At 48.3% G+C, this 27,905-nt stretch overlaps 3 protein-coding genes and 1 long non-coding RNA gene across 6 annotated transcripts in view; 2 read left to right on the top strand and 2 right to left on the bottom strand.

The window, feature by feature from the left end:
• Positions 1-1,402: 1,402 nt before the first annotated feature.
• AMDHD2 (amidohydrolase domain containing 2) lies at positions 1,403-13,093 on the bottom strand. Its single transcript, XM_076073730.1, has 12 exons — positions 12,856-13,093; positions 11,037-11,138; positions 10,050-10,186; positions 9,641-9,780; positions 8,151-8,205; positions 7,035-7,247; positions 6,403-6,491; positions 5,955-6,099; positions 5,691-5,798; positions 5,473-5,541; positions 5,046-5,147; positions 1,403-4,582 (listed from the first exon to the last, which is right to left on the bottom strand). Exons 2-12 carry the CDS (start codon positions 11,117-11,119, stop codon positions 4,482-4,484), a joined length of 1,242 nt encoding a protein of 413 aa, XP_075929845.1. The 5' UTR covers positions 11,120-11,138; positions 12,856-13,093; the 3' UTR covers positions 1,403-4,481.
• Positions 13,094-13,497: 404 nt separating this feature from the next.
• On the top strand, positions 13,498-25,608 carry ZCRB1 (zinc finger CCHC-type and RNA binding motif containing 1). 3 transcript variants are annotated; one of them, XM_032970069.2, is made up of 8 exons: positions 13,498-13,804; positions 18,312-18,415; positions 19,863-19,891; positions 20,896-21,007; positions 21,254-21,361; positions 21,707-21,822; positions 22,244-22,319; positions 23,083-25,608. In XM_032970069.2, exons 2-8 carry the CDS (start codon positions 18,332-18,334, stop codon positions 23,218-23,220), a joined length of 663 nt encoding a protein of 220 aa, XP_032825960.2. In that variant the 5' UTR covers positions 13,498-13,804; positions 18,312-18,331; the 3' UTR covers positions 23,221-25,608. The 3 variants fall into 3 exon arrangements, with proteins under 3 accessions (XP_032825960.2, XP_032825959.2, XP_032825961.2); XM_032970068.2 differs by having other exon boundaries at positions 13,499-14,092; XM_032970070.2 differs by lacking the exon at positions 13,498-13,804 and adding an exon at positions 14,106-14,280.
• Positions 25,609-25,750: 142 nt separating this feature from the next.
• Positions 25,751-27,676, bottom strand: LOC116951682 (uncharacterized). Its single transcript, XR_004404272.2, has 2 exons — positions 27,605-27,676; positions 25,751-25,967 (listed from the first exon to the last, which is right to left on the bottom strand). It is a non-coding gene; the product is annotated as an uncharacterized LOC116951682 (long non-coding RNA).
• Positions 27,042-27,905, top strand: part of SLX4 (SLX4 structure-specific endonuclease subunit) — a 42,608-nt gene continuing 41,744 nt past the window's right edge. The window contains exon 1 of the mRNA XM_032970492.2: positions 27,042-27,792. The gene's annotated coding sequence lies outside the window, so the exon portion shown is untranslated. The remainder of the gene's footprint in view (positions 27,793-27,905) is intronic.

Below are 27,905 nucleotides of genomic sequence, written 5' to 3'. Positions count from 1 at the left end.
GTCAAGGTTAGGAGTTTGGTTCGTCGTGGTTTTTGGGTCGGGATGAGTTTTAAGCTTTCAGAGTTTGTTTTGTAGAACCAGCCGAGAACCAGAGCAACCAGAGTGAGCGGGAGTCTGGGTGTAGGGATTCAATGTAAAGAGGATTCGGTTTTAGCACGGTTGGCTAAAAGCCGAATCCGATTTGCACGTACCGTGTAAAATAAGTTCAGTATACAGTACATATAATCAGGACTCGGAGTTAGGGGTCATTTAAGGTTAGGGGTTAGGAGCTGGGTTTGTTCTGGATTAGGGGGGCATGGTCGTTAGGCTTTGGGGCCGCCCATAAATGACGTCACCCACCTGGGGGGGGGGGGTCAGATATTTGTGACGATGTGTGACGAGGGGGGGGTGAGGGGTTTGAGAAATGTGACGTCACATCAAAATACGCAACTTTAAATATAGACAACACGTTCTACTTAATTTAATATACTTTTTAAATAAATGTTTTCTCCTACAACATCAGAGTGCAACACCACATTAAATACGCACTACAGTGACAATAGTTTTAAAGCGATTTGAAGCATGTTTTATTTTCAAAATGCAAATATGGTTTTGGGGGGGGGGCAGAGCTTTGTGACGTCATATTTGAGGGGGCGTCTGGCTTTTTGTGACGAGTGTGGGGGGTCAAAAATCGCGTGACGTCATTTATGGACGGCCCCTTTGCGAATGAACATCACGTTCCATTCTGTCGTGGCCAAACGAAGAGCCGCCGTTAAGATTTTCAGTTAGAATTGATTTAGCCGTTCAGCCGCTTCTAGAGATGTCATAATAATAATAGTGCTGCACTATTAACCGTGGTGAATGTAGCGGCCTCCGGTGATCAGAGAGAACAAGTTGAAACTCTTTGCATATAATAGACGTGGGTGTCCAGTGCTTTGTTAATCCACGAAAGTATGAAGGCTACCCCACGTTGTGCCGGTTACGCGGGTTGTTTGACCATACTTCACGCTGGAGAGGGCTGTGGAGATGGAGCAGGCCCCGGTTTCAGTTATTAGCCCTGGCCGGGAGTCAAACTCAGGTCGCCAGGTTTATAAGCGCAGCTTCTTTCAGCAATGTACCCACACGAATTATAGACGCATGGATTGTTGATTTCTCACGGGCACGATTCTATTGCGAGCTTGGACAATGACACGGGGTTTCCCTCCACATTTAGAAACGTGTTTAAGAGTATTTGGCTGCTAGGATTTTCCACATAAACCACTTAATTCGGCTATCATGTGGCCAGGTGGCTTCTGAAAAAGATATACTGTAGTGTATATATCTCAGTGGGCCTTACCAAGTAAAAATATAAACAGATTTTGTTCAGTTTGATACGGATCAATGCGTCGATAACACTCCAATGAAAGACACTGCGAAGCGGTGGCGGAATTCACGTCTGTTTTATTGAAAACTTCTCAATCAACGAATGTCTTCACCTCCAGCGACGCAATCCACGATTGAGTTGCATCTAAGGCACCTTTCACCACAGGACATACGAGGGGGTGGCCAAACTTCCCGACTCTGGGAAGAGAGCCGCAAGCCAAGATCTCCACGTGGCCGAGAGCAACAAGGCGCCGCACACGGATCGCTTCCGCTGGTTGTTCTGTGGAGTTTGAAATTTAGAAATCTGCAGTGGTGCCCTGGGAGTGCTCATTGTCTGGCTCCGCTTCCAGGAGTGCCCCAATACACCAGCAGATCTTTTTTTAAATTCCTGGTTCAACTAAACCTCTATTGGAAAAAAAAAAAACCTATCTGCGTCTCTATCCGAAAAGGAAAACTATAACAGGTGACATTTCGGGCAATGGCTCTTCTTCATAAACACATAAAACCATAACTTCTGAAGAAGGGCCATTGCCCGAAACGTCACCTGTAATATATTTTACTTTTAGGGCAGTGTTGCTGACGAATTTGTTGGGAGTTTTTTTTGGTTATTTGCTCTTTAGCACCACTGCCCTTGCAGCAGCAGCATCACCAAATGATTCGTATCTCCATTAATCCGCATTTGAATTTCCCATGAGCCACGGTCTGGAAATGCTGTATTTGAACAAATACAGCATTTTGAACAAATACAGCATTTTGAACAAATACAGCATTTTGAACAAATACAGCATTTTAAACAAATACAGCATTTTGAACAAATACAGCATTTTGAACAAATACAGCATTTTAAACAAATACAGCATTTTGAACAAATACAGCATTTTGAACAAATACAGCATTTCCATCACTCGGTAGTGCAAACTGATGGGTTTAAAAAAAAAAAAACAATGATCTGCAAGTTTATCGTTAACGAATAGACTACTCTCACAGTGTACATACACGTAGCTCAATTGAGCGAGAGATTTGATATTGCAGTGTGTAGTCACACACTGCAGTGTGTAGTCACACACTGCAGTGTGTAGTCACACACTGCAGTGTGTAGTCACACACTGCAGTGTGTAGTCACACACTGCAGTGTGTAGTCACACACTGCAGTGTGTAGTCTACACACTGCAGTGTGTAGTCACACACTGCAGTGTGTAGTCACACACTGCAGTGTGTAGTCACACACTGCAGTGTGTAGTCACACACTGCAGTGTGTAGTCACACACTGCAGTGTGTAGTCACACACTGCAGTGTGTAGTCACACACTGCAATATCACCTGAACTAATCAGTTAGCTGAGGATTTGCGTGGGGTAGGTTGGTGGCCACCAGGATGGAGAGGGGGGGGGTCCCGTGGGAAACAGCCTGAGGGATGCTCGCCAGGAGCCTTGGCAGTGTTCCGAGCTTGGCCTCCCTCACCACCTGCCCCCCACTCCAAGATGCGCTCAGGCTGCGGCATAAACACCGTGCAGGAGAAATTCTGAACGTGCGTGGGGAAACGTCGGCCCCACGTTGCGGTGACGAATCGTAAAATACGCAACATGAAGCAAGTGTCTTACAAGTGCCTTATTGGTCGCGAAAGCCTACGTGTTAAAGTGCCTTACTACCACCGTGTTGACCAGAGGTGTGGGCATGTGACTTTGTTGCCTTGGTAACCTCTGGGAAGAGGGCACGGGGACCAGTGGTCTCAACTAGGTCGACATACCTACAATGTGGAGAGCCACTGGTCGAAAGGGTTGTAGGAAGTGGCACATGAAATTAAACATTTCACAGTACAACACTGAGGTCCTGCCTGCCCAGTGCATATGATTAAAGAACCTGTGGCATCAATCAAATATTTATACAGGAAATCCTTACAAGATTCCCAAGACTGTTCAAAAGAGGGCCCCCCCACTTGGCCAATTCCCTGATTGCATTTTTGGATTCATGGGAGAAGAGAAAAAAAAAAGATAACCCAAAGAAAACCCACCACACATACAGGGGGCTATAACACTCAAAGCCCGACACAGAAGGATATAAGATTCCATCTTGCAGCCCAGGGGGTTTGGGAGTTTTATAAAGTTGCGTGATGGACCAACCCTTTCCGCCTAAGTGCTGGATCACAGGCATGCGCCACCACCGTGGCCACTGAAGCTCAGTGGATCCTCCCTCTCCGAGGCCTTGTGCGTGTTTTCACAAACGGCTGCTCTCAGTTCGTGTCTGGCGCGTGCCTTGATGCAAGACCCAGCATGTGACTGCGATGATAACGACAAACACGAAGAATACAAACGTAGGATCCGAGCGATGAGAATAACGGAGCATTGGAGGGAATGTACGTGCACATACGCAGCCCGTTTGTCAATGCACTGCTGGATGAGGGCCTCCTCGTGTCTTGTGTAACCGTGAAGGGAATTTTGACCATAAATCACTATGCTGGTCAGTGCATACTTTTTAAGGTGGGGTGCGGGGGGGGGGAGTGCAGAAAAACAATGAAGCTTGCTGCACTGCTCTTTACTTGCCCCCACAGCGCCTCCTATGACCACACCTGTATTCTGTACACGGTGGTCGTCTGAGCATTATTCAGGTGAACCCTGTTTAACGTGCTAGATCTGGCAGGATCGCGCCACACATCTTGAGTTATTTGCTCATAAGCTGGGAATGTAAAGTGCGCGAGTAATGGACACATGCACACAAGTACTGCATTTTGTTTTCGCGTTTGCGCTATCGCCGCTTTTGGGTCATCCCACGGCGTGCTGGGGGGGGGGGGGGAGACTCCACCAGCGCGTGGAGCGAAATGTAAGCACGTTGTGCCGAACAGCAAGGGCGAAAGTACGACGCGAACGCGGTGCCGGAAGAGTTCTGCGGTCATCGTAAACGACGAAGGCGAGCCGGATGGCACGCGGGAGAAGGCGCCGGCCTCCCGCGTGGCCCCATCACGCGTGGTTGCTGGCCCCATCACGCGTGATTGCTGGCTCCATCACGCGTGATTGCTGGCTCCATCACGCGTGGTTGCTGGCTCCATCACAATCACGCGTGGTTGCTGGCCCCATCACGCGTGGTTGCTGGCTCCATCACGCGTGGTTGCTGGCTCCATCACGCGTGGTTGCTGGCTCCATCACAATCACGCGTGGTTGCTGGCTCCCGGAGCCGGTGCCACCCACACACGCTCGCCCCTTATGTAGGTGGCGCACACCTCCAGGCTCTGGCTGACGAGCACAAAATCTAGACGGGGGGAGGACAAGCATTGCGGACGAGACGTCGATTTCCTGCTTTTGGGATTGAGAGAAAGGTCGTAATTTAAATTTGGGTGCTGGCCCGCAACAGCCTCCTTTTTAAAATCGATACGATGATGTCATTACATACGAGCTGGTACCATGCGTTAGTTTTATACACTCCAGTGATATGATTATTATTCAGTTTGTTCACCCACGAAAGTATCAAGACTCATTTTCAAGAGGGTCCTACCAAGTTTTCGGAGTAGGGAGTTATATTACCACGTGTAATCCCAACAGACTGGTTGTCTTCGAAGTATTTTGTGATTTCAGTTCATGTGAGTTAGTAAATGCAGTGCTCCGTATTTCTTTCCATTCAGTTAAGAGCAAGCTGCATGCTTCCATGAGTTCCCCGTGAGAACGATTTGGGGGAGGTTGGCGACACACCGACACACACACACGGACGCGCTTACCTGCGTCCGTGCCGTAGTCAAGGGTGCCCTTGCGATCGCTGATACCCAGCATCTGGGCCGGGTGAAGGGAGGCAGCCTCAAGGGCACACTCCACGGAGCACCCTGGACACGCGCACGTGGGCACACACACACACACACGTCAGCACTTGCTCGGGAATTCTCTCTCATCAACGGACTACTCAACGCGTTTCTCAATGGCACTGCCCTAAAATGAAAATATGTACATAAAAGGTGATGTTTCGGCCAATGGCCCTTCTTCGGCAAGATAGATTATTTATTGCCAGTCTGGCTCTGTGCGGGCCCCAGCATGGATCGGCTGCTCTCCAATGCAGTGGAAAAAGAGGTATTTGCGGGTGAAGAGGCGCAACGCCGGTTCAGTGGGGGTGCGCGTGGCGTCTCGCATTGCAGGGGGTCCGCCGCTCGTCACCTGACGCCTGCCGGAGGTGACGCACGCACATGTCCATCGTGGCGATGCTGCCGCTAAGGGTCTTGGTGCCTGCTCACACGCGCAACCACGCGTTCGCACGCACGCACGCACGAGCGTTCACAGACGTAGGTTCACGTGCGCGCAGACTTGCGCCGCAAGAGGAGGGGGTTTTAAACGCCCGGCGACGGAAAGACGCGTGGAGGAGGTGCGGGCGCTACCGGCCACGTAGGCGTGCAGGCCCTCGATCTCTATGGTCTGCTGGCCCAGGTGGTGCCGCCCCTCGGGGAGACCCATCGCCATGATGGCATCGGTGACCAGCACGAGGCCTGCGCACACACACATGCACTACAATGGCTAGATGTGGTGTTATAGAGAGGGAGTACTTGCTATGTTTGATGTGGTGTAAAGTGTAGGTATCGGCTATCGGCCGGGTGTGGTATAGAGAAGGGTACTGGCTAGGTGTGGTCCGGCGAGGGCAGTACCGGCTGGGTGTGCTCGATGGGCGATGCGCAGCGCGGCCGGGTTCGTGTGGATGCCGTCGGCGATCATGCCGTAGAAGACTCTTCGCCCGGGCGGCACGCGGTCGCTCGTCAGCAGCCCCACGATGCCCGGGTCGCGGTGGTGAAACTGCGCAGAGCAGCGACGATGCACTCAGCCGCCTCGCCGCCTTCACGGCACTTGCACGCGTCATTAACGGTTGAGGCTACGAGTTTGGCACGGAGCTCACGGAGACCATGAATTTGAAGTCTTTAAATCTTAAAAATGGAAGTAAAACGCAATAGATCAGGTGCTTTGGTATGAACAAGCAATTTCAAGGCCGCACCTTCACTACCGTGCTAATATTGTAGCCTTAATCACGGTGAACGCGGGTAAACGGTTGTCACGCAGGGCAGCAGGGGACAGCCGTCGCCGCAGCATGCGCTGCCTCACCGGCACCATGGCGTTGAAGAGGTGCGTGATGAAGCAAGCACCTTCCTTCACCACCGCTTCGGCCTGGCATAGGTTGGCAGTGGAGTGCCCTAGGGGAAAGATGGAATCACCTGGTGTCAGCAGGGAGGGACACATGAGTGCCCGACACAGCGACCACCACTCACCACTTGGTGGCCTTGCCGCTACGCACCTCCGATTAGCACGGTTGGCTACGCACGGTGCGAAAGAAATTCAACATACATACATACGCAACTTGAGCGGGGTTATGTGTTATTCATGCATGAGAGTGCTGGAGGGCGTGTGGCAATTTGGCGCCAGCCATCATAGAGTGCAGTTGTGTCGCTACAGTTCTCTGCGGTGAGTACAATGTCTATACAAAAACAGTGGCGCTACACCTCTCTAAATAAAATCAACGCTGAACCGCTTGTGCGTTCCGAGATTCAGTGGCGAACGGGACCCACCCTGCAACTTTGCAGACATCTCGGAACGTGATAGGGTCAAGCAAGCACTCCATGCATTAAAATTCTCATCGTCTCTATGGAGTGATGTCTTTGTTTTTATATCGTGTGTGTCGCCTCCACAGTACGCAGCACAATGGGTGTCTCTCTGCGAGGGGTGCCGGCACGTCGCACCCAGGGAGACGCGGACCCCGCGGCGTGTCAGCTCCCGCGTGACCTCTCCGCTGCGTGGCATCTCGGGCGCGAGTGTGACGAGCGCCACGTTCGCCAGGTCCCCGTACATGTCCGCCACGTCCTCCATGCCGCGACGCTCGAAGCTGCGCAGCAAGAGCTCGGGGTGCGCGCCCTTCTTCTCCAGGCTGATGAACGGGCCCTCCAGGTGCACGCCTGCGTGCGCGAAGCAGGCGTGCCGGTAATTCAGGTGTGGTCCGAGCCAGTTTTGCTTAGACCGTGCGATTCGGGGCACTTTCCCAATCCGCTGACGGGTAAGGGCACCCCCCCCCCCCGTACTTCGCCACACTGCTCGGTGCGATTGGGTGAAGAGAAGGCCGCAAGGCGAATTCAGATTTAGTTTGCCGCTGATGTTCGAAGGGCTCAGAGCGCAAGTGTGTAAACCACTGCAGTGATTCCTTGCTCGAAGGGGCATTGAGGCAGTGCTCATTTCCTCGTTAGAGCCCTAAGCCCAGTGGTGGGAATTCCTCAATACCATGGCAGGTATGAGTCTATTGAAAAGATCACCACTGTTGATTTCTCCACAGTGGTACATATTTTATTGACCCTGGAGGGATGATTGGCCGAGTTAACCCCGAGACAGAGGAGTTGAAGTCGCAATGGTCTGATTGCGAGCCGCTCGCTTTACCGCTGAGGCATCTGGCCGAAGTCCTAGTCTAGTTGTCGACGGCCAGTGGAACGTTAACCAAGTCAAAGTCTGTGGATTTAATGCAGTGATTCTCTTGGACTAGTCGAGTAAAGCAAACGTTTCGTCTGCTCTTCGTCAAAGTGTTTTCATCACAAATTAGATGAACACTGCCCGCACGACCAGAGGAGAAAGAGGACAGCAGCAGAACAATGGCAGGGCTGGGGGTGGGGGCGACCTTAGCACGGCGGGGGGGCATTTAAAGAATTGAGAAACGTTGCACCATTGTTTCAATTGCCGGCGCTGGCAGATCAAACCAATCTCCCGGCGACCTCTGCATTGCAAGTTCAGGTGTGCTAACCATGACACTGCGGAGCCAACGGCGTGAATGTATTGAAGTGCAAAACGTCACTGATTGAGGGACGCAGACGCACCGAGCGTGCCGGCTCCGTGGGGGCCTCCCTCCGTGCGTGGAAGCTTGGGTAGCACCTGCTCGCTCACAAACAACGGTAGCAGCAGCAGCAATCGTCAATCACCAATAGTGGCGGTGGTGTCGCCATGGTGTTCGTGCCAGGCTATGCACGAGCACGGTTGGCTACGTACGATGCGAAAGAAGTTCAACATACATACATAGGTGCACGTTGAAGACACTTGACTTGACAAAGGTTTGCTTTCAAGGTACAGGTTCGGGTGTTGTGGGTTTACCAAGATGAATGGTAGATGCACCCTCTGTGCTCCCCACTGTGCCAACTTGCTGTGTTTAATCTGCCCAAAGCTCTACTCGTTATTGTGTCGCTCATCTACCTAACAATGTTTATGGAGGGTGACTATCGACCAACTGCCCAGGAGCAACTATCACAAGGCTCCTCCACAGAGGCCAATCACCTTGACACTGCTGGTACCAGTTGTCAGCAAGCCTACTCAACTCTCGAGATCCTCCTGCACCACGTGAGCCCATCGCCTCTCTAGCCTATGTTGCACCCATTTATCCCCCCCTTATTCAGCCAAACAGACGTTGCTTTTTTTATACGGTGGCTGGGCATCCGGGTTACATGACCCAGCCAATGCATAGTCTCCTGCCAAGGAGATCACTGATGGAATAAAGTCCATATATTTTTAGAGGACCTGTGAACTCCACACACTGTTCAATTTAGTTCCACCCGAAATGGATCACATGCAAACCAGAACAAATATGTCAGGCTTTGTCCGTTAATTCCTGTAAAAGGGTACACATTTTTTTGGATATAAATAGGGCATTATGGTGGCCAAGAAGACCCAGAGCTTCACGTGGATCAAGTGGTTTGAACCTTCCAGAAAGTGTTATTTATGCAACCGATGAGAAGATAATGCCACTCAACTGAATCAGAGACCTCCACCTCCAGACCGGAGCTGGTCATGAGCTTATTGGACACGTATCGGAACCCCTCCACCCTCTCTACAACCACCCCATTACTGAGGAAGAGTTGAAGGGTAGGAGTGTTTGATGAGATAAAATACCGAGGCAAGTGTTTTGTTCTGATGGAACACCTCCATCAGCCACAGTTTATGGACTGGATACCCAGCATTGCCTTAGCAGTTCCATAACCAACACTCGTGAACCTCAAGCATTTCTCCTCAGTATCAGCAGAGGGGAAAAATGCCAATTTCCAGATAAAAATGCTGATCAAATTCTCACTTGCAACTTTCAACAGCAGGCTGAGACAAGGCTACAGTAGGTTTGAATGGGGTCTTAGGTGGATGCTCAGTCCCACAATGATGAACAGAAGGCACATGTTACAGATGATAGGCAAAGTCAGTGGACAGATCATCTCACGGACACACACACACTCCCACATGTACACTTAAGTGTACACTGTTGTCATTCATCGATATACGCGCAGACACACCCACCCTAGTACGAACGAACACGACACACATACGGCACCTCATGGTAGAGCTGCGGAGGGGAGGTGATGAGCGTTGGGCAGAAGGAGGTGACGCCATGAGTCAGCAGCTTCTGAGCAACCAGAGATAGCCCTTCCTGTAGCCCTGATCCACCAGACGAAAAGTCCACTCCGTAGCCCCCTGCAGACACAAAAACAAGATCCCCCTTTATAGCCTAAACACACCGATGGGTAATGTACCGTTAGTGAGTACCTGATAAGGACAACATTTACCAGTTCAATAGAAAATACACACAGGCACAGACATGTGCTCACAACACACAGCAGTGCATAAGCTTCAGATGCTTATACGTTATTGTAAAACCGTACCGACCTCTGTTAAAATACACGAACCGCAAAATTAATGAAACGAGCACTTAATCGTAACCGAGAGAGCTGTGAGCATATTACCATTGAGTTGAACGTCGATGAAGCCGGGAGCGAGGATGAGACCGTGGCAGTCCACCCTGCGGTCAGCGTGCACCTTCTCATCGAAAAAAAGTTTTTCAGGATCAAGGATCCGTCCCGATCGCACCCACAGATCGTCTCTGCCCGGCAGAGGAGGAGGAAAAGGACAGGAAATGGATGTGAAATTTACTTTTCTGTGTGCCTATGTGCGAGTCTCTCTCTGGTTGTGTGTCTGTCTGTGTGTCTCCGTGTCTATGTTTTGTCTCTCTCTCAAATTTAGCAATCTTTGGAAGAACGTAATCAACCAGGTGGGGTGTTGATTGTTTTGTTGGCCGACTCTCTGTGTTGTATTGCATTATATTTCCATGTTCACTATGTTTATTTTCTCATTCATTTGTACCTGATGATGGTTGCTTGTGTTGCAATCAAAACGTCGTATTCTATTATTATTTAATTAAATTTCTTTCTACGTGACTTTACCGAAAGAACCAAAGAGAAATGTATGTGGTTCGTCCCAACATGCATTGGGATAACGATCCATTAACACAGTGGCTCTCAATCTATTTGGTACAGCAGTCCCCTCAATCAAGACCACTGGTTCCCATGCCTCCTCTTCCCCCAGCCACACTCATGCCGCAACCATCATAGGTTAAAAATGTAAGAATGGTGACAGCTTCTGCATACAGGACTACAAGTTTTAGAATGTCGCTCTGATAAATTCCATACGCAGCTCAATCTTGATTGAGTGTAAGATGTGGTGTAGTGACGTACCATCAGCCTACAGGCAGCTATTTGAACCCTTTTTGATTATTTCCCCCGCACGGCATCCATTCCGAAGCCTGCACCTCCCTCGAAAGGATTTGGAGAACACGCCCCATGGGTTGAGAACCGCTACTTCAAGGGAAGACGCAAACAAAAAAATAACTGCTCTTGCAGCGAAGCGTACGGGCTGTGTAGGTACGTACACATTTTCCCAAAGGCAGCCTTTACCTTATCAGCTTGTGGTCTTTGAGAAGCAGGCAGTTGATAAATTGCGTGATTGGCGCGTCTCTCACAGCCTGGTGAGAAGGCATGGCCCTGCGACACTTTGCCCTGTGCAAAGCAAAAGACACGTGTCGTACTTTCAGGCAGTTTATGCAGTCTGTATTCATAACTGGAAACGTCTGAAAGAAAACTTTTCACATTTTCGCATTTTTGGGCCCCCAAAATGTATGACTTGCAGTTTGATTGTTTCACTCATAGGGGCAGGGTCATTCTAAAGGTCTACATTGTTTTTTGTAAGTATCCTGCAATACACTTGAGCAGATTTTATTCCCATAATCAGTGAACCAAGCTATTCGCTGCTAGTGCAGGGTGACATTAAAGCTAAAGAGTGGTTGCCAGTAAAAAAAAATTAAGTTCGTGCTTGTTGAGCTTATTCAACGAATCATCATCGAATATGGTCAATCCACTGATGAAGTCCTCCATAAACCGCTCTCTCATCTCTCAAATCACGATCCTGGCTTTGTTACTAATCCACCTTCTACCTGAGCTGATTGGAAGGAACATGTTCATTAAACCACATGATTTTTTTCTTATTTTGCGACGGTAAAAACAAAACGCCTGCTAAATCAGGAAACGTGTTTACCCTTTATCCGTTACAACTTTGATTGTGCTGCTTGTTGCTGGCCGTTTGACGTTCTGGGCATGTTCAGAAATCCATACCAGTGCCTACCTTATTACAGACCAATTCAGACATAAGTCGTCTCCCCGTGCCCTTAAAAATATGACCGTTCATCCTTCAAAGTCCCATCACAAGGGAGAAACACAAAACACAGAGTCATAGACGAAACAATTTTTTGCTTGTCCGTATTGAAACGGCTGTACGCCGTATGGACCTGAAAACTCAATTTCCCTGTTACAATAATACGGCGTTAAACCGCATGCGTTGACACTGTATGGAAAATTGTGTGTTTTTTTTCAAGTAAACCTCCTCTACAGGTTTCATCCAGACGCGCAGCACCAGCTTGCTTGCACGTGTTGTTGTTGTTCGTGACGCGCATCACACACACACTCGGTCACGTGACTTTGTGCGGCGCGTGACTGCCCACGTGACCAACGCTGCCGGCGACTGTCAAGGCCACGTTGGACTTCCTCCTCGTCACGGGTCGCTTTGTGAAGTGTAAAAAAAAAAAAATTCAGCCCGAGTTTGTCCCGGGGCTGAACTCCGGAAAATATTAAAACATTTTTTTTTAAATCCCCCTCCCCTTGTGCAGTAAACCGTCTACAAACACTGACGCATGTGCGCGACACCAGCCGCTGGTACGTGCACGCGCGACGTCCGTGCTAAGTTTGTGCGCCTGGAACCCTTAACAGCTGCTGGGGGAGACCTTCACCACAAGCAGTAGGACTGACAATGGTTGCTGCTGACATGACGAATTATATCGTACGTGCGTGCCTACGACTTCACGCGCCCTTCTGTAATGATACACCCCGCGAATATGCAATGAGGTTCATCCCAATTACTGTCCTGTGGGGGGGAAGTTGAACAGCAGTTGGTTAAGTTCGCCCCCGTCATAGGAATGTGGAATTTCCACCACTGGCTCTTCAGGGCTGGCAACAGGAGTTTGAGCAACAATATGCATCAATGCTCACTCACGTTGACTCGTTGTGTCTTATACGCGATGTCATCTACCTTACACGCGCACATCAATACGCGACATCACACGGCGAAGGCAGGGTACAACAATCACAAACATTACCAGGGCAGTTGAGAATGTAAAGTACACACACGTACACACACGTACACACAAGTACACGCGCGCCTTACCCTAGTAAGGTCAGCTGATAACGCCGTGCAGAGACAGGCCTGCTGCTAGAAGGGGGTCCCCCGCCCTAGGCTCAAAAGACGTTTCCTTACGGAGCCGAGCTGCCTGCCGCTGCCGCCGCCGCCGCTGCCTTCGTCTGCCTCCACGAGCCACCCCCTCACAGAAGCCTAAGGACCTCGCGGGGTGGGGGGGGTGGCACGTGACGCCCGACGCGACGTCATTCGTCAACTCCGGCGTATGACGTCACGACGGCGTTCCGGTGGTTCCGGACGCTCTCGGCATGACGATGGCGGCTCGGCGTATTGCGTCACACAACACACACGCGACGCGTCGTCACGAGGCGTATGACGTCACGACGGCGTTCCGGTGGTTCCGGACGCTCTCGGCATGACGACTGCGGCACGGCGTATTGCGTCACACACACACGCGACGCGTTGTCACGAGGCGTATGACGTCACGACGGCGTCCCGGTAGTTCCGGACGCTCTCGGCATGACTGCAGCTCGGCGTATTGCGTCACACACACACACGTCGCCGCAAGGCGTGTGACGTCACAGCAGGCGGGACGTAACCGGGCGTCCGATGTTTTTGGTGTCTGTCGCGAGCTGTGGGTGACGTCATCGAACGTTACATCATTTAGGTGACATGACGTCACTTGACATTGGAACGTAATCCGACTTCAACAAAAACCCGACCACCACCACCACCAACAGCCGCCGCCATTCGCCACCAAGTGGCGGGGACGTCGCCACGGCGCTTGTGCCAGGCTAGGTGCACGTTAAGTGCCACGTGAAGTGTCGAACGCCCGCTGGCAGGAGGTAACGGGGGCAGACCCAGCAGGTGCCATGGGGTCGACGACTGGCTCGAAATGAGTGGCCGACGCACCACCAGCGCGCCCCCTACTGTGCCAACTTGCTGCGCTTTCTACACCCGGCGCGCTCCGCTCGTTGTTGTGAGTGGCGTCGCTCCTCCCGCTCTCCGTCCTTCACAAACCTCTCGACACCTTCCTCAAATAACACCGCACCCGAGACACGGGAATCTGTCGACGTAGCCGGGGTCTGGGTGGTGGTGGTGGTGATGCGGGACACGCACGTGTACGCACACCGATGATATCGCCCATCAGTTTATTATTCGAATCGGCCTCATATCTGCGAACGATTTCACTGCTGAGCGCGTGGGACGTCACGTGGGACGCGTTGAACAATCATCGGGCGCGTGCAGGGCGTTGAACGCTGAGGAAGTAAGTACATTGAACGCGGCAAGACGTGGCGCGGTGGTTGTGGTGGTGGGCCGAGAGGACTGGAACGGGGAACCCCTGCGTCTAGGCCCAGGGGTCTGCAACCAAAAATAACAATAAACAACAATAAACAAGATCCGCGTTCAGTGCATGTGAGGAACGTCACGAAGCGGTCCTTTAAAGAGCCGCAGGTTTGCCGACCACACAGGGTCCCTGGGTCCCTTCCCCCGGGGTCCCCCCACCACTACCACCGCACTACCATCACAGCACCACCACCATCACAGCACCACCACCACAGCACTACCACTACCCCACCACCACCACCGCACCACCACCACTACCACCCCGTGTAGCCTCTAACAGACTTGTGTCTGGGGGCAAGTGGTGTTGGCGAGCGGTAGGCCGGAACGGCGCACGAGGTTGTGGGTGGGTGGGTGGCCACCACCACCCTCGGGGCCGCCTTTGTCTCCCTCGGGACGATCTTTACGCACCGCGCGCCAGGTATTCATTTGAGGCTGAGTCGACCTAGGGGAGGAGGCCCCAGTTCAGATAATCGCCGCTGGTGTTGTTGGTGGTTGTTGGTGGTTGCGGCCGTGACCGGCAATAGAACTCCTTGTGGTCTGCTGTTGTGTCTCAATAGCATTGCGCTCCGCTGTTGTGTCTCAAGATGTTTGTGTTCCACTGTTGTGTCTCAAGACCTTTGTGCTCCACTGTTGTGTCTCAAGACCCTTGTGTTCCACTGTTGTGTCTCAAGATCCTTGGGTTCCACTGTTGTGTCTCAAGATCCTTGTGTTCCACTGTTGTGTCTCAAGATCCTTGTGTTCCACTGTTGTGTCTCAAGATGTTTGTGTTCCACTGTTGTGTCTCAAGACCCTTGTGTTCCACTGTTGTGTCTCAAGATGTTTGTGTTCCACTGTTGTGTCTCAAGACCCTTGTGTTCCACTGTTGTGTCTCAAGATCCTTGTGTTCCACTGTTGTGTCTCAACTCTTGTGTTCCACTGTTGTGTCTCAAGACCCTTGTGTTCCACTGTTGTGTCTCAAGATCCTTGTGTTCCACTGTTGTGTCTCAAGATCCTTGTGTTCCACTGTTGTGTCTCAAGACCCTTGTGTTCCACTGTTGTGTCTCAAGATCCTTGTGTTCCACTGTTGTGTCTCAAGACCCTTGTGTTCCACTATTGTGTCTCAAGACCCTTGTGTTCCACTGTTGTGTCTCAAGATGTTTGTGTTCCACTGTTGTGTCTCAAGATCCGTGTGTTCCACTGTTGTGTCTCAAGATGTTTGTGTTCCACTGTTGTGTCTCAAGACCCTTGTGTTCCACTGTTGTGTCTCAAGATCGTTGTGTTCCACTGTTGTGTCTCAAGTTCCTTGTGTTCCGGTGTTGTGTCTCAAGATGTTTCTGTTCCACTGTTGTGTCTCAAGATCCTTGTGTTCCACTGTTGTGTCTCAAGATCCTTGTGTTCCACTGTTGTGTCTCAAGACTCTTGTGTTCCACTGTTGTGTCTCAAGACCCTTGTGTTCCACTGTTGTGTCTCAAGACCCTTGTGTTCCACTGTTGTGTCTCATGATCCTTGTGTTCCACTGTTGTGTCTCAAGACCCTTGTGTTCCACTGTTGTGTCTCAAGATCCTTGTGTTCCACTGTTGTGTCTCAAGACCCTTGTGTTCCACTGTTGTGTCTCAAGACCCTTGTGTTCCACTGTTGTGTCTCAAGATCCTTGTGTTCCACTGTTGTGTCTCAAGATGTTTGTGTTCCACTGTTGTGTCTCAAGATCCGTGTGTTCCACTGTTGTGTCTCAAGATGTTTGTGTTCCACTGTTGTGTCTCAAGACCCTTGTGTTCCACTGTTGTGTCTCAAGATCGTTGTGTTCCACTGTTGTGTCTCAAGTTCCTTGTGTTCCGGTGTTGTGTCTCAAGATGTTTCTGTTCCACTGTTGTGTCTCAAGATCCTTGTGTTCCACTGTTGTGTCTCAAGATCCTTGTGTTCCACTGTTGTCTCAAGATCCTTGTGTTCCACTGTTGTGTCTCAAGATCCTTGTGTTCCACTGTTGTGTCTCAAGATCTTTGTGTTCCACTGTTGTGTCTCAAGACCCTTGTGTTCCACTGTTGTGTCTCAAGATCCTTGTGTTCCACTGTTGTGTCTCAAGATGTGTGTGTGTTCCACTGTTGTGTCTCAAGACTCTTGTGTTCCACTGTTGTGTCTCAAGACCCTTGTGTTCCACTGTTGTGTCTCAAGATCCTTGTGTTCCACTGTTGTGTCTCAAGATCCTTGTGTTCCACTGTTGTGTCTCAAGACCCTTGTGTTCCACTGTTGTGTCTCAAGATCCTTGTGTTCCACTGTTGTGTCTCAAGACCCTTGTGTTCCACTATTGTGTCTCAAGACCCTTGTGTTCCACTGTTGTGTCTCAAGATGTTTGTGTTCCACTGTTGTGTCTCAAGATCCGTGTGTTCCACTGTTGTGTCTCAAGATGTTTGTGTTCCACTGTTGTGTCTCAAGACCCTTGTGTTCCACTGTTGTGTCTCAAGATCGTTGTGTTCCACTGTTGTGTCTCAAGTTCCTTGTGTTCCGGTGTTGTGTCTCAAGATGTTTCTGTTCCACTGTTGTGTCTCAAGATCCTTGTGTTCCACTGTTGTGTCTCAAGATCCTTGTGTTCCACTGTTGTGTCTCAAGACTCTTGTGTTCCACTGTTGTGTCTCAAGACCCTTGTGTTCCACTGTTGTGTCTCAAGACCCTTGTGTTCCACTGTTGTGTCTCATGATCCTTGTGTTCCACTGTTGTGTCTCAAGACCCTTGTGTTCCACTGTTGTGTCTCAAGATCCTTGTGTTCCACTGTTGTGTCTCAAGACCCTTGTGTTCCACTGTTGTGTCTCAAGACCCTTGTGTTCCACTGTTGTGTCTCAAGATCCTTGTGTTCCACTGTTGTGTCTCAAGATGTTTGTGTTCCACTGTTGTGTCTCAAGATCCGTGTGTTCCACTGTTGTGTCTCAAGACCCTTGTGTTCCACTGTTGTGTCTCAAGATCGTTGTGTTCCACTGTTGTGTCTCAAGTTCCTTGTGTTCCGGTGTTGTGTCTCAAGATGTTTCTGTTCCACTGTTGTGTCTCAAGATCCTTGTGTTCCACTGTTGTGTCTCAAGATCCTTGTGTTCCACTGTTGTCTCAAGATCCTTGTGTTCCACTGTTGTGTCTCAAGATCCTTGTGTTCCACTGTTGTGTCTCAAGATCTTTGTGTTCCACTGTTGTGTCTCAAGACCCTTGTGTTCCACTGTTGTGTCTCAAGATCCTTGTGTTCCACTGTTGTGTCTCAAGATGTGTGTGTGTTCCACTGTTGTGTCTCAAGATGCTTGTGTTCCACTGTTGTGTCTCAAGATCCTTGTGTTCCACTGTTGTGTCTCAAAACCCTTGTGTTCCATTGTTGTGTCTCAAGATCCTTGTGTTCCACTGTTGTGTCTCAAGATCTTTGTGTTCCACTGTCGTTCCTACATGCTGCTTCACACTGGCACGTTAAATACAATTCTGTGACCTCGTTCGCAGGAGTTAGGCCGTTTTGGGCCGGCAACATGGTCCGATTTTTAAAGATTACCTGATTACCTGCATATTATTGACTTGGAATATTCATAGCAACCATTGCCCCCGACTGCAAAAACTTAACAGGACCCTTAGGCCTTGAGACTCCGTGAGTGAGGCTATCCAGATTAAACAAGTATAAATAAAAACTACGTATTAGTCCACGTGCCAGGACTAGATATTTCACTTGTTACCACCTGATGTGGCATAGCTGTTGTGATTCAAAATTTTGTATGTGGTCAACAATAGTACGTTATGTCATACGCATTTTAAATGAGTGGATTGTGAAATAATTAACTTGGTGGTACTAAAGTTTTGCTACCTTATGTGGTACCAAATTATGCTCTGACCCAGTGTTCCTCAACAATTTTCAGAGGAGGGGGGCACTTTCGCCAATAAGACATCAGTTTTTAGGACATCAGTTTTTAGGACCACCGTACAAATGGAACCATTGGGGGTTTGACAGCATGATGATGGAGTGTTTTCACCTTGCAATGAAGAACACTGATCTGAGCCGTGGCCTCTGCGTTTCAGTGTTAATTGTGTCTCAAGGGCCTTTCGTTTATAGTGGCTCAGAGCCGTGAGGTTGCTTGTTGAGTTTTGCTGCAATTAATGTGCAGCTGACCCCCTCCAACCCTCCCCCCCCCCACTGCTGATCCTAGGCTTCTGTGAAGAGTTCGTCATGAGCGGGGGTCTGGCTCCCAGCCGGAGCACGGTCTACGTGTCCAACCTGCCCTTCTCCCTCACCAACAGCGACCTGCACAAGGTGCATGGCCCCTGTCACGCACTCTCGGCACCTGCACGTGACGGGCGAACACGGAGTGAACAGTGAGCCGGAGAACACTAAAGTTAGATTTTGATTTAAAGCTTTCGTGACTGCAGGGATTCATATTCTTGGTTCTTTCGGTAAAGTCACGTAGAAGGGAAACAATAAAATAATAAAAATATAAAACTGTCTTATTTTTTTAAACGATAAAATAATAAAAATATAAAACAATGTCTTATTTTTTTATTATTTTATTGTTTCCCTTCTACGTGACTTTACCGAAAGAACCAAGAATACTAAAGTTAGAATTAGAGGTAGGTAGGGAGGGCTATTGTTCGGTTGACTCGTCTGGTTATAATCGAGGATAGGGATAGTGCAAGGGGCTGCTTTCCTTGTTTTACCTCAAGGTGAGGCTACCGTTCAGTGTGCTCGTGTGGTTAGAAGTAGGGCTATTGTCCGATTGGCTTGTCTGGTTATAATTAAGGATAGGGATATTACTCCAGGCTGGTTGTCTTGGTATGGGAGTAGAGCTGGTGTTTCGTTGGCTAGTGTGCCATGTACCATCCCACTTTAAACCGTCCTCACTCTACATTCGTTTTATACTTCTGATTTTTACAGAGCCTCACTCCATCCATGGAGTGAAAAGCCGGAACCTTGGTCTGTTTTCCTTGTCACTTTTGTCTCACTTTCTTTTTCCGTGGGTTCAGCAGATATATCGTTTGCCAGAAACTTGACACCACCTGCCTGTGGTGAAAATGTGGATTTTTTTTTGTAAAGGTCATAACAGTGGAGGTAACAATCCTTGGAACTCCAGGCCATTTTGTTTATTATCCGTATAAAAAGTTATCTGTGATGTGTTTTTTGGTTTCTTCCGAGAGCTATACAGCACGACCGCGAAAACCTATACATTAATTGGTACCATAAGGGTGTTGCTCCTCTGGTTGTACCAATTTGTGTACTGCTGCTTGTACGATGTGTCTTTCTTCCTTCCTATGTGCACTTTCTCTTTGTCAAACAGTGGATACGTTTTTTTGTGGCAGGAGAGGGGCGACTGTGGTTGGAGACGTTATGATTGAGAAAGTCACATTATAACATATTATTGGCAATTTCGGTAAAGTCACGTAGATAGAAAATAAAAGAAAAATAACAGATACAATCTAATAAAAATTTGAAAATACAAATAATACATTGAAAATATTAAAAGCAAAAAACCCACGACGTTTAGATCGCAACACAAGCGGTCTTCATCAATGTGAATTCCTGCAGTCTCTAAAGTTTCAGGTCAAAATCACATTATAACATTTTCAGTTAAACGTTTCAGCAACGCTATTTATTGAAGCTGATCTGGAAATCACATAAATGCCGGTTGACATTGAGATGAAACTGAGGTATATTTTCATCATAGTTGACCAAGTGTTCTAAAGAGTTGTGTTTTATTGTGTTTCAGATCATGGAAAAGCATGGCAAGGTTGTTAGGTAAGCAAATAATGCATTCATGAATTTGGCCGACATAACGTAGTGACAGGGTGGCATAGTGATTGGCACACATACTTATTGTATATACAATAAAACCTTGGATTGCGAGCATAATTCGTTCCGGAAACGTGTTTGTAATCCAAAGCACCCGCATATCAACGCACTCATATATCAGTTGTGATCACGTGACGCTCAGCAGACAAAGCGTATACGTACTACTCGTATTGCAAGACCTCGCTCGTTTATCAAATTAATATTTATTTAAAAATTTTGCTCGTCTTGCAAAACACTCGCAGACCAAGTTACTCGCAATCCAAGGTTTTACTGTATTTTAATCCAACCCGAGCAAATAATAGTTTACTTCTATTGTATGTACATGGTTTCCCCAAATGCCTGTATGGGCTTAAACATGTTTTATCATTGTGTATTACACAGGTTGTCAATGTCACCTATCGTTCGCTTAAATAAGTTTGATCATAATGCACACCACTGCTGCTGGAAGGGACTACACTGGAGGGAGCTCTAGAGAGACCACTCGACATTTTCAACACGAGCAACGATGTCTTGGAAGAAGCCGGAGTGCCCAGACTTTGCCCCACGAAACAAGACCCTGCCAATCGAATAACTGGTGTGCCCTTTTAGACTGCTGGGTTGGACAGAGGGACGGGGGAAATTAGTAAACTAGTACCATTCAGTGTTTTTTGTGCTTTATGTGATTAGTGCATTATGCGGGCGTCCTTTGTATGTGTAGAACTTACTTTGCACCGTATGTAGCCAACCGTGCTCATCGGAGGTGCGGAGGAAGGACAAGAAACGAGACAAAAAAAGTAGTTGTAAAGAAATGAGTTTTAAATCTAGATTTAAAAGTGCCCAGCTTCAGTGGCTTCCTAATATCGGAAGGAAAAGCGTTCCCAGACGGCCACAGCAGCGCATCTGAACGCGCACGATGCAGTGACCGTCTTTGTTCGATAGCCAGCCTAAATTCCACTGCGCGTCACCCGCAGGGTGACCGTCGTGCGGGACCGGGAGACGCGCCGCAGCAAGGGCGTGGCCTTCGTGCTCTTCCTGGACCGCGAGTCGGCGCAAAACTGCGTGCGCAAAGTCAACAACAAGGAGGCAAGCACCACGTCCGCACGTCCGTGATACTTGCAAGAGTTTTCCCCCTTTGTTTGGATTTCCTTGCTCTGAGCCCGAGAGATTTGAGACCACGTGCCGATGTCGTGCTCGTCACATCGCGTCTCGCGAGGCAAAGATGTTTAAAATGTTAAATCGCTTCCAAAATGCGGGCGTTTAACGAATGCACGCGCAACCTCGCCTAGGTTCTTCTCCCGTCTCACTGGACGTCTCCCTCGGTGTGTGCAGCTGTTCGGTCGGACGCTGAAGGCAAGCATCGCCGTGGACAATGGCCGCGCGTCGGAGTTCATCCGCCGCCGCACGTACACGGACAAGTCACGCTGCTTCGAGTGCGGGGCAAGTACTCGTACCCCACGCGCGTGTAAAAGGGGGCAAACGTGTCTGCGTTTGTTGATGTATGATGACACTACACGAGTATATGTGTACATCCTTGGAATGATCTGTCGACTGACATTTGGCCTTTCAGCTGTATGATGCACCTGCCCGGTCTTTCACTGTGAGAGAGGGCATCCACCTTAGACACCATTCAAACCAACAATAGCGTAGTCTCTGCTCCTCTGTTGAATGTTGCGAGAGTGAAATTTTATCATCACTTGGAGGCATCTTTCCCTTCTCCTGCTGATGGTTTTGTGTTGGATTCTGTGTGTGTGTGTGCGCGCACGTGTGCCCCTTGGCTCTTAGGAGGAAGGCCACCTCAGCTACATTTGTCCCAAGAATGTTCTTGGGGAGAGGGATCCACCAAAAAAGAAAGAGAAGAAGAAGAAAAAGAAGTTAGATGCTACACAAGAACAGGAAACGTAATGACCTCTTGCTTTGGCTACGATTTTGGCAAAGGGGTCAAGATGGTCAGGGAACTTCAATGACGTTTGCGAGCTTTTGGAAATGTCTTTAAAAATGAATTAGATTAACGTGGGGCTGGTACTTCGTTGAAGTATTTTTTGTTTTCCTTTGAAATGGTTACTTTAACCGTTTTTAACAAAATATATATTTTTATAATAACAAAAAAAACAGCTCATGAACTATATACTAATTTTTTCCCCACACCTCAGCTGCGAATTTCATAAAATTTGACTGTGCCAAAATAATAGCCTTTACCCATCACCGCTAATGCTTGTCCGTGTCTTGCATCGGCGTTCACAAACTGCGCGCTACACTCCCGCACCATCACCGAGCAGGAATTGATTGATGGCTGCTGTGTGGTGCACGCGTGTTGCACAGGAACGTGTCTGGGAGTGAAGAAGAAGAAGGGGAGGACCCGGCCCTGGACAGCTTGAGCCAAGCCATCGCTTTCCAGGTGCCTTAAAGCGACCGAGTTTCGGACTGGTCGACGGTACACGACTGAACGAGTCTGCATATCAATTTAGTTTCGGTTTCCACAGCCCCCGCCCCACGGTAATTTGTGATGGATATTGTTAAATTAAATTTTAAGCATCAGAGGGTAGTGCAGATGCTCATACACCTATGCTCCCCCACACGGACCAGCAGGGGTGAGGTATGCGTTAAGAGAATTTGGCTGCTATACATTTCCACGTGATAAGGCACTTAATTGGGGTATCATTTGTGGCCAGGTCACCTCTGAAAACCGGCCATATAGCTCAGTGGGCCTTACCTAGTACAAGAAAAAAGTTTAAATATTTTTGTTTTAAACAACCCCCACGACCTGTACGGCGTGGGGGGAGGCCTTCAGCATTGGACTAATAAAGGGCCGTACATGTACATCACTGTGGAAGTAAAAGACGCTTTTGGTATAAACATTTTCAACAGTAGGCCAATGAGCCTTAACAGCAAAAATACCAACCATGCATATTAAACCTGAGCAGTGCATGTATAGCACTGTGTGCGTGTCTTGCTCCTGTTTGTGCTGCTGTATTGCTGTCCGATGGGTTTTCGAGTTGTACCGCGTGTTGGTTGGCATTATGCCATGCGTGTTGTCCGACATGATCTGGGACATTATACCGGACAAGGTGCGGTAGAAGACTGTGTCTGTTAATGTATAATGGATGTATTGTTTGCTTTGCTCGTTGCGCTTGTGCTGGGGGACGCGGTGTGTTCCGCAGCATGCGCGTGTGGAGGAGGAGCGGCGCCATTTCGGTGGCAGTGGCGATGGCCAGCCCGGGACCTCGGACGCCGACGGCACGCGGCACCGCATCAAGCAGAGCCACTACTTCAGCGACGAGGAGGAGCTCAGCGATTGACGCCAAATGATCTCTCTCACTGGCAGACGACAGGGCCCCAGCGTCCCTTGTGCGCCGTTCACCAAGGCGGGCGGTAGTGTAGCCTAGAATACCGCTGATCTGCAGCGTTGTGCTGGAACCGATTGGTAGCCCTATCGTTAACCCCAAACCTCATTAATCTCGCTTCACCTCTCCTTTGGTTCTTTCGGTAAAGTAACGTAGAATGAGAATAAAATAATAAAATAACACAATAAAATTCTCACGACGTTTCGGCCACAACGCAAGCGGCCGTCTTCAGGTGAAAGGTACAGACCTGTCGGTACAGACCTGTCGGTACAGACCTGTCGGGACGACCTGTCGGTACAGACCTGTCGGGACGAAACGTCGTGAGAATTTTATTGTGTTATTTTATTATTTTATTCTCATTTACGTGACTTTACCGAAAGAACCAAAGAAGATGAATCCTTGCAGTCACGAAAGTTTTAAATCGAAACTCGCTTCACCTATACATAGTTGTGGTGCACCCATAATAAATACACCCATTACTCTTCCCCTTGAGCCCATAAACTACTTTTTCTTAGAGGTAGCAGTGTTTTGCAGAGCAGCGGTATTTTGAATCAGGCCAGAAGTTCCCATATGAACACTGGGTTTCGTATGCAGGCGTTTGCTTTTTGCCACTCGCTGCAAGATTTCACATTTGTTTCAAGTTTATTTTGTTTAAGCAGGGTGAGAACTCGAAGAGACCAAGATAAAGTTTCATTTGCAAGTGACTTGGAACACCAATAGCAGTATCGGACCTCTAGTGGCTAGAGATATTGGACTCTTCTCTGCATGCTTGTGGGTATGAGCATCCAAATGCAACTTTGCTTGTTGGAGAGTGGATTTCTGCAGCTGTGTGTGCAGCTCACCGGACGCTGTGCAACATATGCCAGCCTCTTTTTTCCCTGTTCGTGGCACCATGGCGTATCTCCATTTACGAGATCATTCAAACTTACTTTTCCAGGAATGCAACAATTGTAATATAATATGCAATTTGACCACCTCTACGGGGAGGGATTCCACACAACCTTAAGATTCTTCAACAAACTCCAAGATAAGGCTAAACTAATCGAGTCTCTCACCTTTAAACTTTGACTTTAACATAGCTATTTCCGTGACCAGTCACATGCTAATCCCTCACTTTAACATCATGCTAATCTCCCAGTTACATGCTAATTTCTGACTTTAGCACCCTGCTGATCCAACACTTTAACACAGTTATTTCAATGCTAAATTCTCCTGTTTGATATGTAAACTCCTTTGTCAAGGCGCTTTACTTCTCCCACCTAGCTTAAAAGACGCTGCGAATCTTAGCAGCGTTCATTGAAGCGCTGTCGTCCCGACAGTTCTGTTCCTTCACCTGAAGAAGGCTACTTGTGTTGTGGCCGAAACGTCGTGATAATTTTATTGTCTTATTTTGTTTTATTGTTTTATTCTCATTCTACGTGACTTTACCGAAAGAACCAAGAAGATTAATCCTTGCAGTCACGAAAGCTTTACATCGAAATTGTAATATAAGTTTTGTCATTAAAATATAACTAAATATTTGGTGAACTTGGGTGAAGAGACAAACATCTGTAAATAAATGTGTATATATATTTTTTTATGAATGTAGAAAAATGTGGAACAAACGTTAGACCGTGAATGTTTTTTTTAAATTCATCTTCCACTCTTTCTCGCAGTGGGCATATTTAATTATGGAGAGAGGAAGTCAAAGGAAAAAAAAAAGGTCTTGAAGAAGGACTTGAATAGGCGCAGGGAGTCCACAGCACAGATTGCTCGTGGCAAGGGAGTTCCAAACTATGATGGGGACATTGAAAGAGAACGAGCAACCTCCCACTGAGTGAACGTTGACCAGGAACTTCGACCGAATGCGTTTAGTACTGAAACAGCACGTGCGTTGAGGGGTGTAGAGTGGGATGAGAAGGCAGAGGTATGGTAATTAGCTTAAAGTAAAATTTATTTAATCAGGTGGGAACTCAAGAGACAAGGATAGTCTTATTTGCAAGCGTGACCTGGTTCACCAAAATTACTAATGGGTAATGGATGAGTGCATGGGGGATCTTCAAGACTGCAATTCTGAACATTGTTCCAGGATTTGATGGAATGTGAACGGAGCATGAGCGATATGGTCTGGTTTATGGGTGGGGTTAAAAAGTCTTGCAGTGGCATTTTAGATACGGAGTTTGGAGAGGAGGGAATTGGGGAGGCTGCAGAGGAAATGCAATCATCCAAGTCGAGATGGGATTAAGGCATCGATGAGTGTCGGCACCAACTGAGGAAATGGACGAGGAAAATTGAAATTTTACGATAAAAAAAAAATCTTGTAACTTCTTTCATAATAAAAGTGACAAAACGAGCGGTAAAAAATGTTGGATTCATTGCTTAATTTCCATGACGGTATATGCGTTCTGTTCTCTAATAAGAAAAAAAAAGATTTGTTGGTTCTGTGGAAACATCAACAATGCTCAATAGGAGGCACTCACTTCTATTGAGTAGGCCGAGACGGTGATCTCGCCGGGAACATTTTATTGATAAAGAAAATGATAAATCCACTGCCAAACAATGGTCTACTCACACTTGCCATCCGCGTAACTTTGCGATTCCACAAGCCATTTGGACATTTGAGCTGATCCCATCTCACGCGCCGGGCTGGAAGGGCAGTCGGAACGAGCGGGATGAGATGTCGGTCGGTGGATGCGGGGCCGTCCATAAATGACGTCACGCACCTGGGGGGGGGGGGGGTCAGACATTTGTGACGATGTGTGACGAGGGGGGGGGGTTTGAGAAATGTGACGTCACATCAAAATGCGCAACTTGAAATAAATATAGAATTGTTATAACACTCCTACAACATCAGAGTGCAGCGCCACATTAAATACGCACTACAATGACAATAGTTTAAAGCGATTTGAAGAATGTTTTTATTTTCAAATTGGAAATGTTTTTTGGGGGGGGGGGCAGAGCTTTGTGACGTCATATTTGAGGGGGGGGTGGGTCTGACTTTTTGTGACGCCGTGTGACGAGGTGGGGGGGGTCAAAAATCGCGTGACGTCATTTATGGACGGCCCCTGACTGGGAAGAGGAGCAGCAGCGTCTGTTTTCACAGTGGGTGGGAAGAGGGGAGGGATTAAGAGTGGGCGTGGCCACGCGAGTCACGTGATCTTCGGGAAGGCTTCAAATGATTTGGAGATCCCAGCCTATCCCCATTGTCTGACTCATTTGTATTGTTACTTGGTGAGATGCCAAGTGGAGTCGTTGTTCCGTTCCTCACAAATGGCTCTGTATTCGATTAAGGTGTTGGTTTGAATTACCCTTCTTTTAAGCACAGACCCAAAACGTCAAGCGACCAGCAACAAACAGCACCGTCAAGTTTGAACGGAAACCTTTTAACGTGTTTTTTTTTTATATTGAGCGAGGCTATAATAGCTTAATACTATCTTGAGAGACTGCATCAGGTTTCTGCCGAGTAGAATGTCGTTATATTTTAGAGCAAGGGACGATTATGTTTATTTTCTTATGGTATATCTTCTTTGGTTCTTTCGGTAAACTCACGTAGAATGAGAATAAAATAATAAATTAATAAAATAACACAATAATATTCTCACGACGTTTCGGCCACAACACAAGCGGCCTTCATCAGGTGAAGGGACGAGACTGTCTGATGAAGGCCGCTTGTGTTGTGGCCGAAACGTCGTGAGAATTTTATTGTTATTTTATTTTATCAATTTATTATTTTATTCTCATTCTACGTGGTGACTTTACCGAAAGAACCAAAGAAGATGAATCCTTGCAGTCACGAAAGCTTTAAATCGATTCTTATGGGATAGTTGCAAATGCAGAAAATGTTTAGCATAATCGATTCCTAATAAATCAGTCATTGCGAATCGATTCATAAACAATTCGTGTATTTGAATCGATTCCAAATTCAGTGGAATTGTTTAAATCGCCCGAATGGAATCGCTGATGAGACTAATAATGCCGATCAATGTCTATATTATAACCCACTTCGAATGCTGCAATCCCGAATCGTTAAATAAAACCCAAAAAGAAATAACAGCAATAGTCGTAAGTTGACAAAAAATATAAATGACATTTATTTTTTTTTAAAAAAAGCGCGTATAAATTCATCCAATGGCGACACGGCTTCTATCGGGCCGGGCTCGTATTGTCGCCGCTGATTGGATGAGACGGCCGCATTTTGAATGCGGGTTTCCGGTGCTGCTGCTGTTGCTTCTTCATCATCATTATCATCAATAATCAATAATCATTAATAATCATCGCCAGCCATGACCTATCCGCTGCTGGATGAAGCCCTCTCGTCTCTGCGGCGCAACGATCTGCCGGGCGCCCGCACGCGGCTCACCTCCGTGCGATGAAGAAGGTGAAGGCGCAGCCCCTGAAACTGCCCGCCCGCCCGCTCGCCTGCCCGCCCGCCCCAGCTGCACGAGGCGGCGGCGCCGGCGTCGTCGCCTCCACTGCAGGCAACGGCCACCTCCAAGAGGGTCATTTGGCCTACTCTTCCACGCCGGCCACACGTTCTTAAAAGGAGAGGTAGGGTCAGCCGCAACGTTACCACTCCCACCCCCCACCGCGCGCGACGACTGCGCCCATTGACGCCGCCGCTGCTGGGTAGGACACAAGAGGGGAGATCTTTTAATAAGTAA

Source organism: Petromyzon marinus, chromosome 43 (genome assembly GCF_048934315.1).
Source record: "Petromyzon marinus isolate PM22_M1 ecotype Great Lakes invasive population chromosome 43, UKy_Petmar_22M1.pri1.0, whole genome shotgun sequence".
Classification (NCBI taxonomy): Eukaryota; Metazoa; Chordata; class Hyperoartia; order Petromyzontiformes; family Petromyzontidae; genus Petromyzon; species Petromyzon marinus.
The sequence above is the reverse complement of the archived record's forward strand: the minus strand, read 5'-3'. Positions and strand labels throughout refer to the sequence as shown.